At 37.5% G+C, this 15,499-nt stretch overlaps 1 protein-coding gene across 4 annotated transcripts; it reads left to right on the forward strand.

The window, feature by feature from the left end:
• The first annotated feature begins 253 nt into the window (after positions 1-253).
• Positions 254-15,356, forward strand: slc16a5b (solute carrier family 16 member 5b). Of its 4 annotated transcripts, none has more exons than XM_058771920.1 (5): positions 254-442; positions 2,468-2,834; positions 9,367-9,510; positions 9,600-10,463; positions 10,774-11,225. In XM_058771920.1, the coding sequence occupies exons 2-5, from the start codon at positions 2,489-2,491 to the stop codon at positions 10,923-10,925; spliced, it is 1,506 nt and encodes a 501-aa protein (XP_058627903.1). In that variant the 5' UTR covers positions 254-442; positions 2,468-2,488; the 3' UTR covers positions 10,926-11,225. The 4 variants fall into 4 exon arrangements, with proteins under 4 accessions (XP_058627903.1, XP_058627904.1, XP_058627905.1 ...); XM_058771921.1 differs by having other exon boundaries at positions 255-442; positions 10,777-11,225; XM_058771922.1 differs by lacking the exon at positions 10,774-11,225 and adding an exon at positions 13,708-13,839 and having other exon boundaries at positions 257-442.
• Positions 15,357-15,499: the final 143 nt, after the last annotated feature.

Here is a 15,499-nt window from a genome sequence, read left to right on the forward strand (position 1 = left end):
TGTATAGCCTATAGTGTACTTTTACGTTTTTGCTTTAACCCTATAACAGTGGTGACTGGGAGTAGCTATAACTAGCCTACCAAATATCAAAAAAAAAAAAAAAAATCCCATTTGCCTATATATACATATTGTGAAAAAGCAAAACCTCACCATGTCTTATCATGGGATGCTCTGCGCATTGACTTGGATGTGACTGGCGACACTGTCGTGTTATTACGTCAGAGTCCGATAGCGTGTCAAAGGGGCAGTGATTAAGAAATCATAACGTAGTTTATAAAGTACAGTCACGGGTTGTGTCTAATCCCGTCTGCATGCATCCCGTCCCTCTCATACCGTTCAGTCCCGCGGGTCACAGGGGCAGGGCGGGCGGTCAACAGCAGCTCACACTCACGGAGGACCACTCAGCGTCAGCTACAGATGTCATCGAGGCTACCTCCTGAAGGTGAGGAAACACATAGGCTATTGGTGTTTATTTGGTCGCATTCAGCCGGACATAATAACCTGCTGGCTGCTTTGTTTGGAGTTCATGCTGAGCAATAGATGGCTGACCGTAAATGAAGCAGGTGTGGTGTCAGCTTAATTTGCGTTATTAGGGTTTGCGGTATGGTGAGCTATCTGGTGAACTAGATACTTTATATCGTGAATCAAGGCACTTTTAATTATGTTATGATCAAATTATTAGGCTATTCGCGCTGTGCCAACATGAAACAACCGATAGCCTGCGGCGCGTTCAAGTTCTGGCTTGTCAAGCCGCTCTCATGGAGACAGGTGAACAAAGTATGAAGCGGATGAACGAATAAAAATCATTTTCGGTCGTCGAGACTGTTAAACGCGTCCGTGTGGATAAGAACTGACTGCGTTATCTGCGCGTGATGCTGCCGCCGGTGAACGTTGGCTTATTATTATTATAAACAGTTACAATGGAGCAGAAAAGAAAAATTAAAAACTAAAAAAGCTACATTGTAGGCTGTCAAATTTATGCTACGTCAAATCAAGTCAAATGAATTCGTCAATTATTCTTGTACAGAACTTGTCAGAAAGCTTAGGCTATTTTGTCCGGGTGTAGGCTACCTATCATAAAGAGACATAGCTGAGATAAATTAAATATGATAGCATGCAATTTTGAAGTAGCCAACGAATAAAATTCGTAATATAATAAAAAAAAAATCTGTTTCAAACGAGGCGAAGTGAGAAGAATATGAATTTAAAATGGACAGTCAGAAATCTGAAGACTTTGAGACCAAATTAAATGTTTCACTAATACATTTCCAAAATGCAAAAATGCAGAAACCCTAAGATCAATAATGCACATTGTTTATAATCCTGTTTCTATATAACCTTAAGTCCAAGTGCAAAATAAAACGTTTTCATACTTAGCCTACACAGCCAAAATATACTATACAAAACTCTAATAATATAATATAATATAATATAATATAATATAATATAATATGAATAAGAATATGCCTTAAATGAAAAAAAAATAATAATAATAATATTATGTATTTATGTTTGCTTTGTCACAGGATAATATGGCTTTCAGTGTTTGACACAAATAATGATAACAGATATAGAGTTACTCAGCACTCAACAATACACACACAGAGTTGTGTGGCTAAATGTTTGTGACAGTTTATATTCATTTAAAAGCAAAGAAGTTTCCAGAGAAATTGCATGCAAAAAGGAGTGTTTAAAATCGACCTCCCTAAAAAAATGTTTCTGTTTGAATTTAAATAAGCAAATACTGAAGAGTCTAGGATTGGATAATTATTGCAGTGATTAATATGTTTCTGGCATGTTGTATGCTTGTCAACAATTCAAATCCTTTAACCCTATAACTGATGTAGAGTGTAGCTTTTATTTCTCACCATCATGTCAGAAGACGTGGGTGAGTGCGGTTTTTCAGTGTGTCGTCAGGGTGTTCTGTGTGGATTTTGGTGTGTTGTTAGGGTGACTGTCAAGTAATTGCTGTTCTGACCGTCAACTAATTGCTTACTAGTGAATTAAGCCTCACCAGAAGTATATAATGTTGATATGGAAACTAGTAAATACTGTAAATTTTGTTATGCTAGCATGTGTGGAAATATTTAAACCACGTGTGTTACAACTAACCCCGCGTTATTTTGTGCCCCGCGCTCCCCTACCCACGTAGGCCTACATATTCAAGAATGACAATGTCAAGATTCATTAGACCCAAATTGTACAATAGTGGTTCAGTGATCACAAGGAATCATTTTCACACATAAACTGTTCACCACAAAGTCCTGACCTTAACCCTTTTGAAAGTCTTTGGGATGTAGTGGAGTCAACTTTAAAGAAGTTTGAATCTCCTGTGACAATACAAGATTTTTATTTTGATTTATTTAAGCATACATTGCAAAATCATCCACAACATAAACCCACATTTAACATGTGTTTAGATAGTACTGTAATAGATGATAATTTGCTTGTTGTCTCAACCCTGTAGACGCTTGAGTGAGGAGACATAATGACGGAGGGTGTGAGGGTTCATCAGGCCCAGGCAAACAGCGCTGCTGTAGAAACAGATCCTGGGTCTGAGGAGCCGGACCAACAGGAAGAGGACTCCTCCAGTATTTTAGAGGTGCAGCACCGCTCCACCGGAGGAGCGGAGGACAGCAGCGGTGGCCCGGTGGCTCCTGATGGTGGCTGGGGTTGGGTGGTTGTTGCGGCTACCGTTCTGGTCTTAGCAATGACTCTGGCTTTCCCTTCTTGCATCGGGATATTTTACACAGACTTGCAGAACAACTTCCAAGCCAGCAACACTGAAACGTCATGGGTGCCAGCCATCATGATGGCAGTGCTGCATGCAGGCGGTAGGGAGGATCTCTAATACTACTGATTTATGTGTTTGATGCATTAGTTCATCCAAGCTTTGTGATGCAATCCTCACGGCGCTCCTGCATTCACCTGCACCACAGGGTTACGTACAGTATCTGAAAAACACTTCTATCAAGTTACTGTACTTAACTGGTTGTGCAACACTGATCTGTTGCATAACATGAAACATTCACAGTCAGAGGATGACAGCAGGAGTTTTGGCCATCTTAAGGGAGATTATAAATTGTTAGGAGTGTGCATTGACATATCACTTCACAGGGAAATGTATCCAGTTATTGCACACCATCCCAGTCAGTACTAACTCAAAGAATAGTCGACATGCTGAAAAGGATTTGGGAGGCCGGCATTTTTATTCAGCTTAATGCAGCTCATTCATCGTTACTAGGCAGCTGTGCTTGAGGACAAAGTACACCAGATATACAACCATTACAATCCATTACCATTGTTACATAACAGTAAAGACACAAATCATACATTCTGTATTTGATTTAAATCACATTAATCTTCATATGAAAAAATCCCATTAATTTAGTAATTCATTTTGAGTATTTCATATAATAATTATTTACTTTTATAATTGATTTATCAATTTACCACAATTAATTTATCACTAAATACAGGATTTCTGAGTATGAAAGATTACGCACTATATACAATACATACACTACCATTCTAAAGGTTGGGGTCTGTAGGATTTTTTAGGGTTTTCGTGTTTTCCATGACTGCATTTCTTTAATCAAAAATACAGTAAAAACAATAATATTTTGACATTTTATTACAATTTAAAATAACTGCTTCCTATTGAATAAATAGTAAAATGTAATTTATTGTGATGAAAAGCTGAATCTTCTCCATCATTACTCCAGTCTTCAGTGTCACATGATCCTTCAGAAACCATTCTAATATACTGATCTGATGCTCAAGAAACATTTCTCATTATTATCAATGAAAAAAAAACTGTCCTGCTTAATGTTTTTGTGGGAATCATATATGTTTTTTAGGATTTATTTTTTATTTATTATTATTATTATTTCTTTGATGAATAGAAAGTTCAAAAGAACAACATTTATTCTAAACAGAAATCTTTGGTAATGTTATGAATATCTTTACTGTAACTTTTGATCAATTTAGTGTGTCCTTGCTGAAACCCCAAACTTTTGAAAGGTATATACTGTACTCACACACACACACACACACACACACACACAATACGGTAATTTGTATTGTACTGAACATCTACAAATATCGCCTTAACTGTATTTTAATAGTCCACTTTAGATAATCTACTGACCATAAGTAACATGTAAGTACATGTCAACTTATTCTACAAACCCTAACCTAACAGTATACTAATGAGAGTTAGTTGACATGTTGTTGTGAAGTTACTTTTAGTTAGTAGAATGTTTCAAGTGGACTATCGAAATAAAGTGTAACCTAGTGCACACTTTATAGGAACCAGTGAACTGAAACGCTTATGCTCAGCCAGACAGCTCTGAATCAGGCAGGAGGTTGTTATTATATTCCTGGACTGGCTCTGGAACAGCCAAGATACCATTGTTTTTCTTTGAGAAAGATTTATTTGTCTTTCCAGCCCTTTCTCTTTGCTGTCAGCTGGGCAAGTTAGTGCCAAAGACAATGTTAAGGAGATCTTATGAGTTTGTTTTCATGCAGTGCCGTGACGCCTAAAGCATTAATTTAAGCAGGGCAAATGTTCAATCTCCCTTGATGTTTTAAAGAGCTTGAAGTAATTTGCACTGTACTAACTGCTGTGCTCATTGCGTGCAAAGTGTCACATCAAATCAAGTTTCTCATTTAACACAAAAAAAAGGTCATAAAGTGATGATGATATTCTTTGACACTTGTTTTCACTCTTTGTATCTTGGGATATGATACCTTCTCAGACTCTAATTGAAAAAAAAAACACTTTTTAAAGGTGTGTAATTTTTTTTTCCCAAGCTAATATGCAAAGACAACCATAAATAAGCCTAATAGGCTGATTTCCCGGAAAGTATAAACAATTTCAGAACATTGCTCAATTTGTTTGAGTGGTTAGACATGCCAGCCAATAGCATGAGTTTTGGACAGGATCAAAGTTAGGAGGATTACATTAAAAAATATATATACTGTATATACAGTGGGTGCGGAAAGTATTCAGACCCCCTTAAATTTTTCACTCTTTGTTATATTGCAGCCATTTGCTAAAATCATTTAAGTTCCTTGAGATGGTTCTACACCTTCATTTGAGTCCAGCTGTGTTTGATTATACTGATTGGACTTGATTAGGAAAGCCACACACACCTGTCTATATAAGACCTTACAGCTCACAGTGCATGTCAGAGCAAATGAGAATCATGAGGTCAAAGGAACTGCCTGAAGAGCTCAGAGACAGAATTGTGGCAAGGCACAGATCTGGCCAAGGTTACAAAAACATTTCTGCTGCACTTAAGGTTCCTAAGAGCACAGTGGCCTCCATAATCCTTAAATGGAAGACGTTTGGGACAACCAGAACCCTTCCTAGAGCTGGCCGTCCGGCCAAACTGAGCTATCGGGGGAGAAGAGCCTTGGCGAGAGAGGTAAAGAAGAACCCAAAGATCACTGTGTCTGAGCTCCAGAGATGCAGTCGGGAGATGGGAGAAAGTTGTAGAAAGTCAACCATCACTGCAGCCCTCCACCAGTCGGGGCTTTATGGCAGAGTGGCCCGACGGAAGCCTCTCCTCAGTGCAAGACACATGAAAGCCCGCATGGAGTTTGCTAAAAAACACCTGAATAAGATTCTCTGGTCTGATGAGACCAAGATAGAACTTTTTGGCCTTAATTCTAAGCGGTATGTGTGGAGAAAACCAGGCACTGCTCATCACCTGTCCAATACAGTCCCAACAGTGAAGCATGGTGGTGGCAGCATCATGCTGTGGGGGTGTTTTTCAGCTGCAGGGACAGGACGACTGGTTGCAATCGAGGGAAAGATGAATGCGGCCAAGTACAGGGATATCCTGGACGAAAACCTTCTCCAGAGTGCTCAGGACCTCAGACTGGGCCGAAGGTTTACCTTCCAACAAGACAATGACCCCAAGCACACAGCTAAAATAACGAAGGAGTGGCTTCACAACAACTCCGTGACTGTTCTTGAATGGCCCAGCCAGAGCCCTGACTTAAACCCAATTGAGCATCTCTGGAGAGACCTAAAAATGGCTGTCCACCAACGTTTACCATCCAACCTGACAGAACTGGAGAGGATCTGCAAGGAGGAATGGCAGAGGATCCCCAAATCCCAAAACTTGTTGCATCTTTCCCAAAAAGACTCATGGCTGTATTAGATCAAAAGGGTGCTTCTATTAAATACTGAGCAAAGGGTCTGAATACTTAGGACCATGTGATATTTCAGTTTTTCTTTTTTAATAAATCTGCAAAATGTCAACAATTCTGTGTTTTTCTGTCAATATGGGGTGCTGTGTGTACATTAATGAGGAAAAAATGAACTTAAATGATTTTAGCAAATGGCTGCAATATAACAAAGAGTGAAAAATTTAAGGGGTCTGAATACTTTCCGTACCCACTGTATATATATATATATATATATATATATATATATATATATATATATATATATATGTGTGACCCTGGACGACAAAACCAGTCTTAAGTGTCAATTTTTTGAAAATTTTGATTTATACATCGTCTGAAAGCTGAATAAATAAGCTTCCCATTGATGTATGGTTTGTTAGGATCGGACAATATTTGGCTGAGATACAACTATTTGAAAATCTGGAATCTGAGGGTGCAAAAAAATCTAAATATTGAGAAAATCGCCTTTAAAGTTGTCCAAATGAATTCTTAGCAATGCATATTACTAATCAGAAATTAAGTTTTGATACATTTACAGTATGAAATTTACAAAATATCTTCATGGAAGATGATCTTTACTTAATATCCTAATGATTTTTGGCATAAAAGAAAAATCGATAATTTTGACCCATACAATGTATTTTTAGCTATTGCTACAAATATACCCCAGCGACTTAAGACTGGTTTTGTGGTCCAGGGTCACACGCACAAACATATATATATATATATATATATATTATTCCAAAATAAATGACTAATTGCTTACTAAAATTGTAATCAATAATGTTATCCAAAAAAATAAAAATAAAAAATATTATTGTAATCCAAATATCAAAACATGAGTATAATTTTACTTACTTTGGAAGATTAATTTTAATTACCTTTGAACTTCATCGCAACATAATCTCATCCTCCATCACAGTAATTGTCATACAGTATCTCACAGAAGTGAGTACACCCCTCACATTTTTGTAAATATTTTATTATATTTTTCATGTGACAACACTGAAGAAATGACACTTTGCTACAATGTGAAGTAGTGAGCGTACAGCTTGTATAACAGTGTAAATTTGCTGTCCCCTCAAAATAACTCAACACACAGCCATTAATGTCTAAACCGCTGGCCACAAAAGTGAGTATACCCCTAAGTGAAAATGTCCAAATTGGGCCCAAAGTGTCAATATTTTGTGTGGCCACCATTATTTTCCAGCACTGCCTTAACCCTCTTGGGCATGGAGTTCACCAGAGCTTCACAGGTTGCCACTGGAGTCGACATCACCGAGCTGGTGGATGTTAGAGACCTTGTGCTCCTCCACCTTCCGTTTGAGGATGACCCACAGATGCCGGCACTGGGGAGCTACAGTTCATCGAGGGAACCATGAATGCCAACATGTACTGTGACATACTGAAGCAGAGCATGATCCCCTCCCTTCGGAGACTGGGCTGCAGGGCAGTATTCCAACATGATAACGACCCCAAACACACCTCCAAGACGACCACTGCCTTGCTAACGAAGCTGAGGGTAAAGGTGATGGACTGGCCAAGCATGTCTCCAGACCTAAACCCTATTGAGCATCTGTGGGGCATCCTCAAACGGAAGGTGGAGGAGTGCATGGTCTCTAACATCCACCAGCTCCGTGATGTTGTCATGGAGGAGTGGAAGAGGACTCCAGTGGCAACCTGTGAAGCTCTGGTGAGCGCCATGCCCAAGAGGGTTAAGGCAGTGCTGGAAAATAATGGTGGCCACACATAATGAAATGCTGTAAAACTGTGCGTCTTTACACATACTAAAAAAACATGAAGAAAACTGATGCTTTAATGTGTTATCATGGACAAATCTACTGTGTGTTGACATGGTAAAATTTCATGCATTTCATTTAAAGGATTTTGGCTTCCATATTGAGAGCTCTTACCTGATTTACATGCACACATTAAGAAAAGTGTAGAGCAAAATCATGACGGATTTCAAATCCTGGCTGAAGAAAACCTCATATTATAAACTGGGGAGTAATTAAACTTGCAGTATGCCTTAATTGAAAGTAACATCATGTGTAAAAATCAAGGACATTTTATTTTCCATTTCATAACCCCTTTACGCATTTTTTACTACCAAAATGTAAACAGTGACAGAAGTATATCAGTTGAGTGCATATAATCCAACAGACAATACTAAGAAGGTTTAGTTCACCCAAAAATAAAAATGTTAATAAAAACCCTCATATCTTTCCGACCCTGTATTTTTATTCTTCTGTAAAACAGAAAATGGACATCTTAGACAGAATTTCTAAGGTTCTGTTTTCATTGAAAATGAGAGCTCTGACAAAAATAACTACTATAATGCTTTTCTTTGTCCTTGTTGGAGCCATCTACTTTCCTTGAAGGGAAAGAGCAGTTCAGACATTCTGCCGACACATCTCATTTTGTGTTGTGTAAATAATGAAAACAATTTTATGTTTGGGTGAACTGTTTTAGAACAGGGTTGGGCAACTCTGGTGCTGTTTTTGAAGCCAGAGTTGCCCAGCTATGCTTCAGAGTCTAAATTATGCATTTATACGGAGCCCCGCACAGAAAAATCCCACAAAAAAACAAATTGTGGCCACAAATGAAAAATTTGTTCTCACAAATTATTAACATGTGGTAACATTTCAGACACAATTCACTCCGTTTCAGTAAATCCTTTAAATTTTTACATCGTTTTGATAAAATCAAAACTAGGGAACCAATAAGCACAAAGTGACCACCATTTACTAAAAAGAAGGTCCGAATAAATAAGTCATGAGAAAAAAATTCTTAAGTTGTGTAGTTTTTCCCCTTGCATGTCATTGTAAGGTTCCATACATTTGAGTGATTTGTGTAAATCTAGTCCATGTTTATGTGGGCAGCATCACATTGGATACATGGAAATGGCAGCCTGATCCCATAATTGAATTCAGGCCTTTCTACCAGAGCTTATCAAATGCAGCGACCAAACTTTAATTTGCAGATATTGAGAGTTTAATTTCCAAATAGCTACCATTGTTTGTCATCATCTGCATATGTGTGCAGACATGAAACGGGATCATCTGTAAGTCAGATGCAGCTAATGTGTGCACACCGTGACACTGTGTATTCGCGAAAAATCGTGTTCATCATTGTTCGCATTACAATGCCTTTGTCTTTCTGTAGGCCCCATATGTAGTGTTCTCGTGGAGTGCCTTGGTTGCCGTGCTACAATAATTATTGGCGGGATCCTGAGCGGACTGGGAATGGCAGCCAGCTCATTTGCACAGACAATGGTAGAGCTGTATATCACTGCTGGCATTATCACAGGTAGGTAGGCCTGTAAATGACCTTCTTAGAAACGTTAAAATGATTGCTCAGTAGGCCGCATGGACTGAATTATCACCTCTCCTTCTCAGGAATGGGATTCTCTTTGTCATTCCAGCCATCGATCACAATGGTGGGCCACTACTTTGTGCGGCGCAGGGTGTTTGCTAACGCCTTGTCTTCCACTGGCACCGCACTCGGGCTGAGCACCCTACCATTGCTAGCCAATTATCTGCTCAGCAGCTTTGGCTGGCGGGGCAGCTTTCTGGTGCTGGGAGGGGTCCTGCTGAACTGCTGCGTTTGTGGGGCCGTAATGCGCCCCCTTGGGGCCAAACCAAAGATGGAAGCCAGAAGCGGACAGACGGACAATCGCCAACTCAAAACCAATTGCCTTTCCATTACTCAGGAACGAGAGGGTCTGAAAGGCCGTCTGCGGGCCACTCTCTCCACCGTCATGCCTTTCCTGCGCAGACACATGGCTTTCGACCTGCTGTGCAGTAACCCGTACTTCTGTGCCTATGCTCTTGGGGTGTCCTGGATGATGCTGGGCTTCGTGGTGCCCCTCGTTTACCTGGTTCCCTATGCCACCGCTTACGGTATGGAGCAAGACCGAGCCGCTCTACTGATGGCCATCCTGGGGTTGATCAACATCACCGTTCGGCCAGCGACGGCGCTGGTTTTTGGGCTGCCTCGCTTCCGTGGAAGCCATAACTTTGCCTACCTGTTTGCCACAGCGGTGCTGATTAACGGATTAAGCAACTGCATCTGCGGGATGGCGACGAGTTTCCCAGTACTGCTGGCGTATGTTATAGTGTTTGGGTTTTCCATGAGCCTCGTCGGCTCCTTGTTGTTCACCGTACTGATGGACACGGTCGAGATGAGCCGCTTCCCATCCGCCTTGGGCCTCATCAGCATTATGGAGAGCGTCATGCTGCTGCTTGGCCCGCCGTTAGCAGGTGATGTAATGCTTTTTTTCTAAAGTTTGCATATGCTTTAGTACTGCATTAGTAGGTTAAAACAGCATGCTTGCTTGTATTTCATGTGATTTTATTTTGTGTAAGTGCATAGACTGTATTCTTTTCCATACAACAACGAAGTGGCTTTCAGGCTCCAAAACAAAAAAAAAAGCACCATAAAAGTAGTTCCTTTGAAGTTCATGTACAATATTCAACCATTAAAGGCATAGAATAGCTTTGTAATAAACAAACCACAATTTAGATCAGCATTTCATCTAATTTGTTTCCCCTCCACTTGTACTGTACTTAGCAGGCCCGGACTGGGCATCAGGAGAACTGAAGAAAGTGCTGGCCGGTCCTATGAATGATTTTTCCTTGTTTTTATTATTATTATTTTGTAATGTTTTTATTTTCCTACTCAGTTGTAAGTGGTTATCATTCAACGCCGAATGGCTTCTGTAAATTACTATACTCATATTTAGTTGGAACAAACCTAAAAATCAGCGGAGGTTACTTTTTTATTTAGTTTATTTATTTATTAATTTACAATTAATTAATAAATATTAAAATATAAATGTTTTAATATTAATTAAATAAAAGTAAGTAATTAAATTAACAATTAAAGATAAATATAAGTAATTACTTTTATTTTCTCTTGTTTGTTTTTAAGTTGGCACTGTAGCCCTGTGGGCCGCGGTATCCGTCTCACTGCTTCCATTTATAGGTCAAATGATAGGGAGCTGGGATAAATTTAAATGTTAGGATCAAAGGAAATACACATTATTTTTTATTTTTGTTTTATTACTCTTGATGATATATATATATATATATATATATACTGTATATGAGCATGAGCATGAGCATTAGACGTCTGGGGCCTCATTTATAAAATGTTGAGCAGAAACCATCCTAAAATTGATCTTACGATCATTTCTCGAATGTATGTGTGATTCATAAAATGAACATACAGTACGTTCAGAAAACATACGTACATACATAGATGTGAAATCTATGAATCGCAAATGAGCTTGAACTTGCTCGCAAATTAATGGTTTCAGTTCTCTGCCTTGCAAACGACTTCTAATTAATGTCATTAGCATGTAAAAGATCGCAGTCATCATCCAAATGATTTAATTTAGAACAGCAAGCTGCAAGAACAGCTTACATTTCCAAAAACCTGCAGTACTCCCACAAGAAAAAGTGTGCACGTCTGCTAAGCACTTTTCCATGTCAAAGACCGTTTTTACAAATATGAGCGTTGGCCTGGATTTAAGCGTACGCACACTCTAAGATCAAATCTGAGCGTATGCACGCTTTATAAATTTTACTCCAGTCTGGCTCTGGGAGTTTGGAATATAGAGCAATAGTTGTATGGACTGCATGGTACTGCTTTTTGGAGCTTGACGTCCCATAGTCATTATATGCTCTCATAAAAGATTAGACCAGCATATTTTGCCTAACATTTTTGTGTGTGTTCCAGGGAAGTACGAGTAAATGATGAGAGAATTTTAATCCATTTATAGAAGGAAGAAAGAAGTCTGGTCAATGTGTGTATTTGGCATTCCTTACTTTATGGGGACCAAATGTGTTATTTTTGACCTTGTGGGGACATTTTCTGGTCCCCATGAGGAAAACAGCTTATAAATCATACAGAATGAAGTTTTTTTTTTTCTTCTGTTTTCTGTGAGAGGTTGGTTTAGTGTGTGTGTGTGTGTGTGTGTGTGTGTGATTCTGTGAGGGTCGTGTCATTGGTAGCTGGTCAGTCGTAATCCTGTTAGTCGATGAGGTTGTCAGTTCATTTACAGGCCGGTGTCCAGAAAGGCTTGTATAGGTGAGCAAAACATCAAGCACTAGGGATCCTCTCCAGTTACCATTACCAAGGAAACTTAAATGTCAAGGCACACGGCAATTAGCTGATCAGTCTATGATAGGAGCACTTCATTGCACAACAGCAGGCTCCCAGAAATAAATATCCATTCATTTTCTTTACAGAGAAACAGATGTTTAGCAATGACAAAACATTTCAAGAAAGAGCTCTAAGGGTGTTAAACAATGATATCAGCCTGATTTTTTTTTTTATTGTCCTTAAAAGGTTAGTTAGAGATTTTTGCATCATCTAAAAAGTTGAATAACTAAGCTTTCCATTGATGTACTGTATGTATATTTACGGTTGGAAATTTACAAAATCTCTTCATGGAACATGATCTTTACTTAATATCCTAATGATTTTTGGCATAAAAGAAAAATCAACAATTTTTCCCCATACAATATATTGTTGGCTATTGCTACAAATATACCCGTGCTACTTATGACTGGTTTTGTGCTCCAGGGTCACATATTTATCCAAAACTGAGTGACTTTCTTTCTTCTGTGGAACACAAATAGATATTTTGAAAAATGCTAGTTACCAAACAATGTTGGTTTCCTTTGACTTGTATGGACACAAATTACTGTTTCAAACTGTAAATATTCAGTAATTAAAACTGTTTAGTTAGAAATATTCTTCAAAAATACTTATTTTCAAATTATACTTTATTCAGAAAGGATTTGATTGAAAGTGACTGTAAAAACAATTATAATGTTGCAAAATAACTTTCTATTTATCAAAGAATCTTAAAAAATATGCATCACTGTTTCCAAAAAAAAATATTAAGCAGCACATCTGTTTTCAACATTGATTATAAGAAATGTTTCTTGAGCAGCAAATCAGCATATTAGAGTGATTTCTGAAGGATCATGTGACACTGAAGACTGGAGTGATGATGGAGAAAAATCAGCTTTACATCACAGGAATAAATTACATTTTATATATTCAAATAACAACAACAACAAAAAAACAGTTATTTTAAAATGTAGTAATATTTCATAATATTGTTGTTTTTAATATAACCCAAACTTTTAAATGGTAGTTTAACTGAGTATTTTGCAATTCTTATTAAATTACAGAAGCAATTAAATGTTATGCCACACACAATATTGTAGTTACTACATCATTTGATTAAGTCAGTGATTCATGGTTTGGACTGTTTTTCAAATTTGAAATACAGTCGCTTTATTTAATTCATGGGTTTTCATCCATGCATTTTCATTTCTGAGAAAATGAATGTCAAACCTAATTTTGGAAACAAAAGCTGCTGAGAAGTGGGGGTCGCCGTTTCTCTCTATTATGTGACTTTTGATTTTTTCCCCCAGGAATGCTGGTTGACAGCACTAGCCAATATGCCTATGTGTTCTTCGCCTGCAGCATAACCGGCTCCACCGCCGGTCTCTTCATCATGCTGTCCTTCTACTGGCTGGACAGACAGAAGTGCAGAGAGGTCAAGAGCTCCTTTACTCATAAAGACATTAACTCACTGAAGCCCAGCACTAAGATGACCATAGACTGTGATTACAGTCCAGTGCCTTTACATGGTAACAATATCAGAGACATGGAGACTGATGTTTGATGTGTGACTCATTTTGTTCATTCAGTGCACAGCTAGTCTTTTCTTATCCTTATCTTGTTAGTGGACAATCAGACGTATTTGCCATAGCTTATGTACACAGATATGGTGCAGAGAGGTTCTTGGACTGCTGTAAAAATAGACTGGACCAGCATTGCTGGTTTAACTTTGCATAGTCCTTTTCTATTACATGGTGCCACATGGGAACTTCAGATCATCTCTCAAAACATTTTGAAAATCTCATTTCAGTTATTACTCTAGCCTCCTTCAGGATTGCTAACACAGGCCAGTTGTAATTGACATTCACACATTACTGTAATTTAGATTCTTCTGGGATCAAATGAATGTAGAAAACACAGAACGTGAGATTTTTTATTTATTACTAGATGCCTTAAATTATAAATGGTATATCTATTATATATTTTTTTTAGTTTTGTGTAGATACTGCTTTTTAAAATCAGTAACTTATTTATATATTTGTATGTATTAAAGGAAATGGTTGCTTTGTGTGTTGTCTGTTAGTTTCATTGTTTGAGCTCTATGGTAAATAGTTGACTCTGCTGAAAGTGTAAAACAGTAATTCTCGAGGACCAATAATAAATCAAGTAATGCTGGACAGTCCCATATTCCCCCTTTTTTGTACACTTTATACAAACAGAGTACTGTGTGGTGTTTGTTCAGGACAGTGCTAAAAATCCAATGACAAATTGCATATGAATACATAATATTATTTGTGTGTTTATTGCATTTAATGTCATTTTAATAGGAATTTAGTGTTAGCACAGTGCTGCTTCTTATAGACTTGTTTCCTTTTAGTAATATTAGTCTCAGCTCCTAAGAACCACAAGAGGGCAGCAATGTAATGATATTTAAATTCTTATCAAAAACTTTGTATGTTTTTATTTGTAGTTTTTTGTTCGTTTTCATCATGAAGATGTCTAAACAGTACACGACAATTCAATTTCACAATTCATGCGATTAAATTTGCATGTTAGTTTAATAAACATGAATTGTCCTGTTATGGAAATAAATGTCTGATTAAAATGATTAATAAAATACATTTTATGAATGCATCATAAGATATTTTACTATAACCATGAATACATTTTATTTCCCGTTATTCACTGGTGAGCATAAGATATTTCTTTTGAGAACACATTAAAAAAAAAAAAAACTTGTGAACTTTAAATAAGGCATCATTCGTTAACATTCCTTAATGTACTAACATGAATCTGATCTCTGATCTTATGGCTGTTTGAGAAATTTTTTTTTTTTATTATTATGTGTATTATATGTTATTATTATCATCATAGAGGATGGATCGTGTTCATAATGTGTTATAAATCATCACACTCTTAAAAGCTATAACCACAAATAACTATTATAATACATTAAAACTGTTCTTATGAATATTCATGAGATAATACAACAAAGTTATTTATAATGCATTCATTATAATGCCTTAAGAATACCTTTATAATGTATTATAAATACGGGCTTCATAGAAGTGTTACCAAGAGTTTAAATAACCCTAAATGTATGGTTATTAATATAAATAAATACATTTCACTTAAAAAGAAAAAAAAAGGTAAC

Source organism: Onychostoma macrolepis, chromosome 03 (assembly GCF_012432095.1).
Source record: "Onychostoma macrolepis isolate SWU-2019 chromosome 03, ASM1243209v1, whole genome shotgun sequence".
Lineage (NCBI taxonomy): Eukaryota > Metazoa > Chordata > Actinopteri > Cypriniformes > Cyprinidae > Onychostoma > Onychostoma macrolepis.

Bases quoted from the DNA above. Each gene is read 5' to 3' on its own strand.
- slc16a5b (XM_058771919.1), top strand. From the start codon at position 2,489: ATGACGGAGGGTGTGAGGGTTCATCAGGCCCAGGCAAACAGCGCTGCT. The intron at 2,835-9,366 runs GTAGGGAGGATC...GTCTTTCTGTAG, and splicing joins GGCAGTGCTGCATGCAGGCG to GCCCCATATGTAGTGTTCTC. The intron at 9,511-9,599 runs GTAGGTAGGCCT...TCTCCTTCTCAG, and splicing joins CACTGCTGGCATTATCACAG to GAATGGGATTCTCTTTGTCA.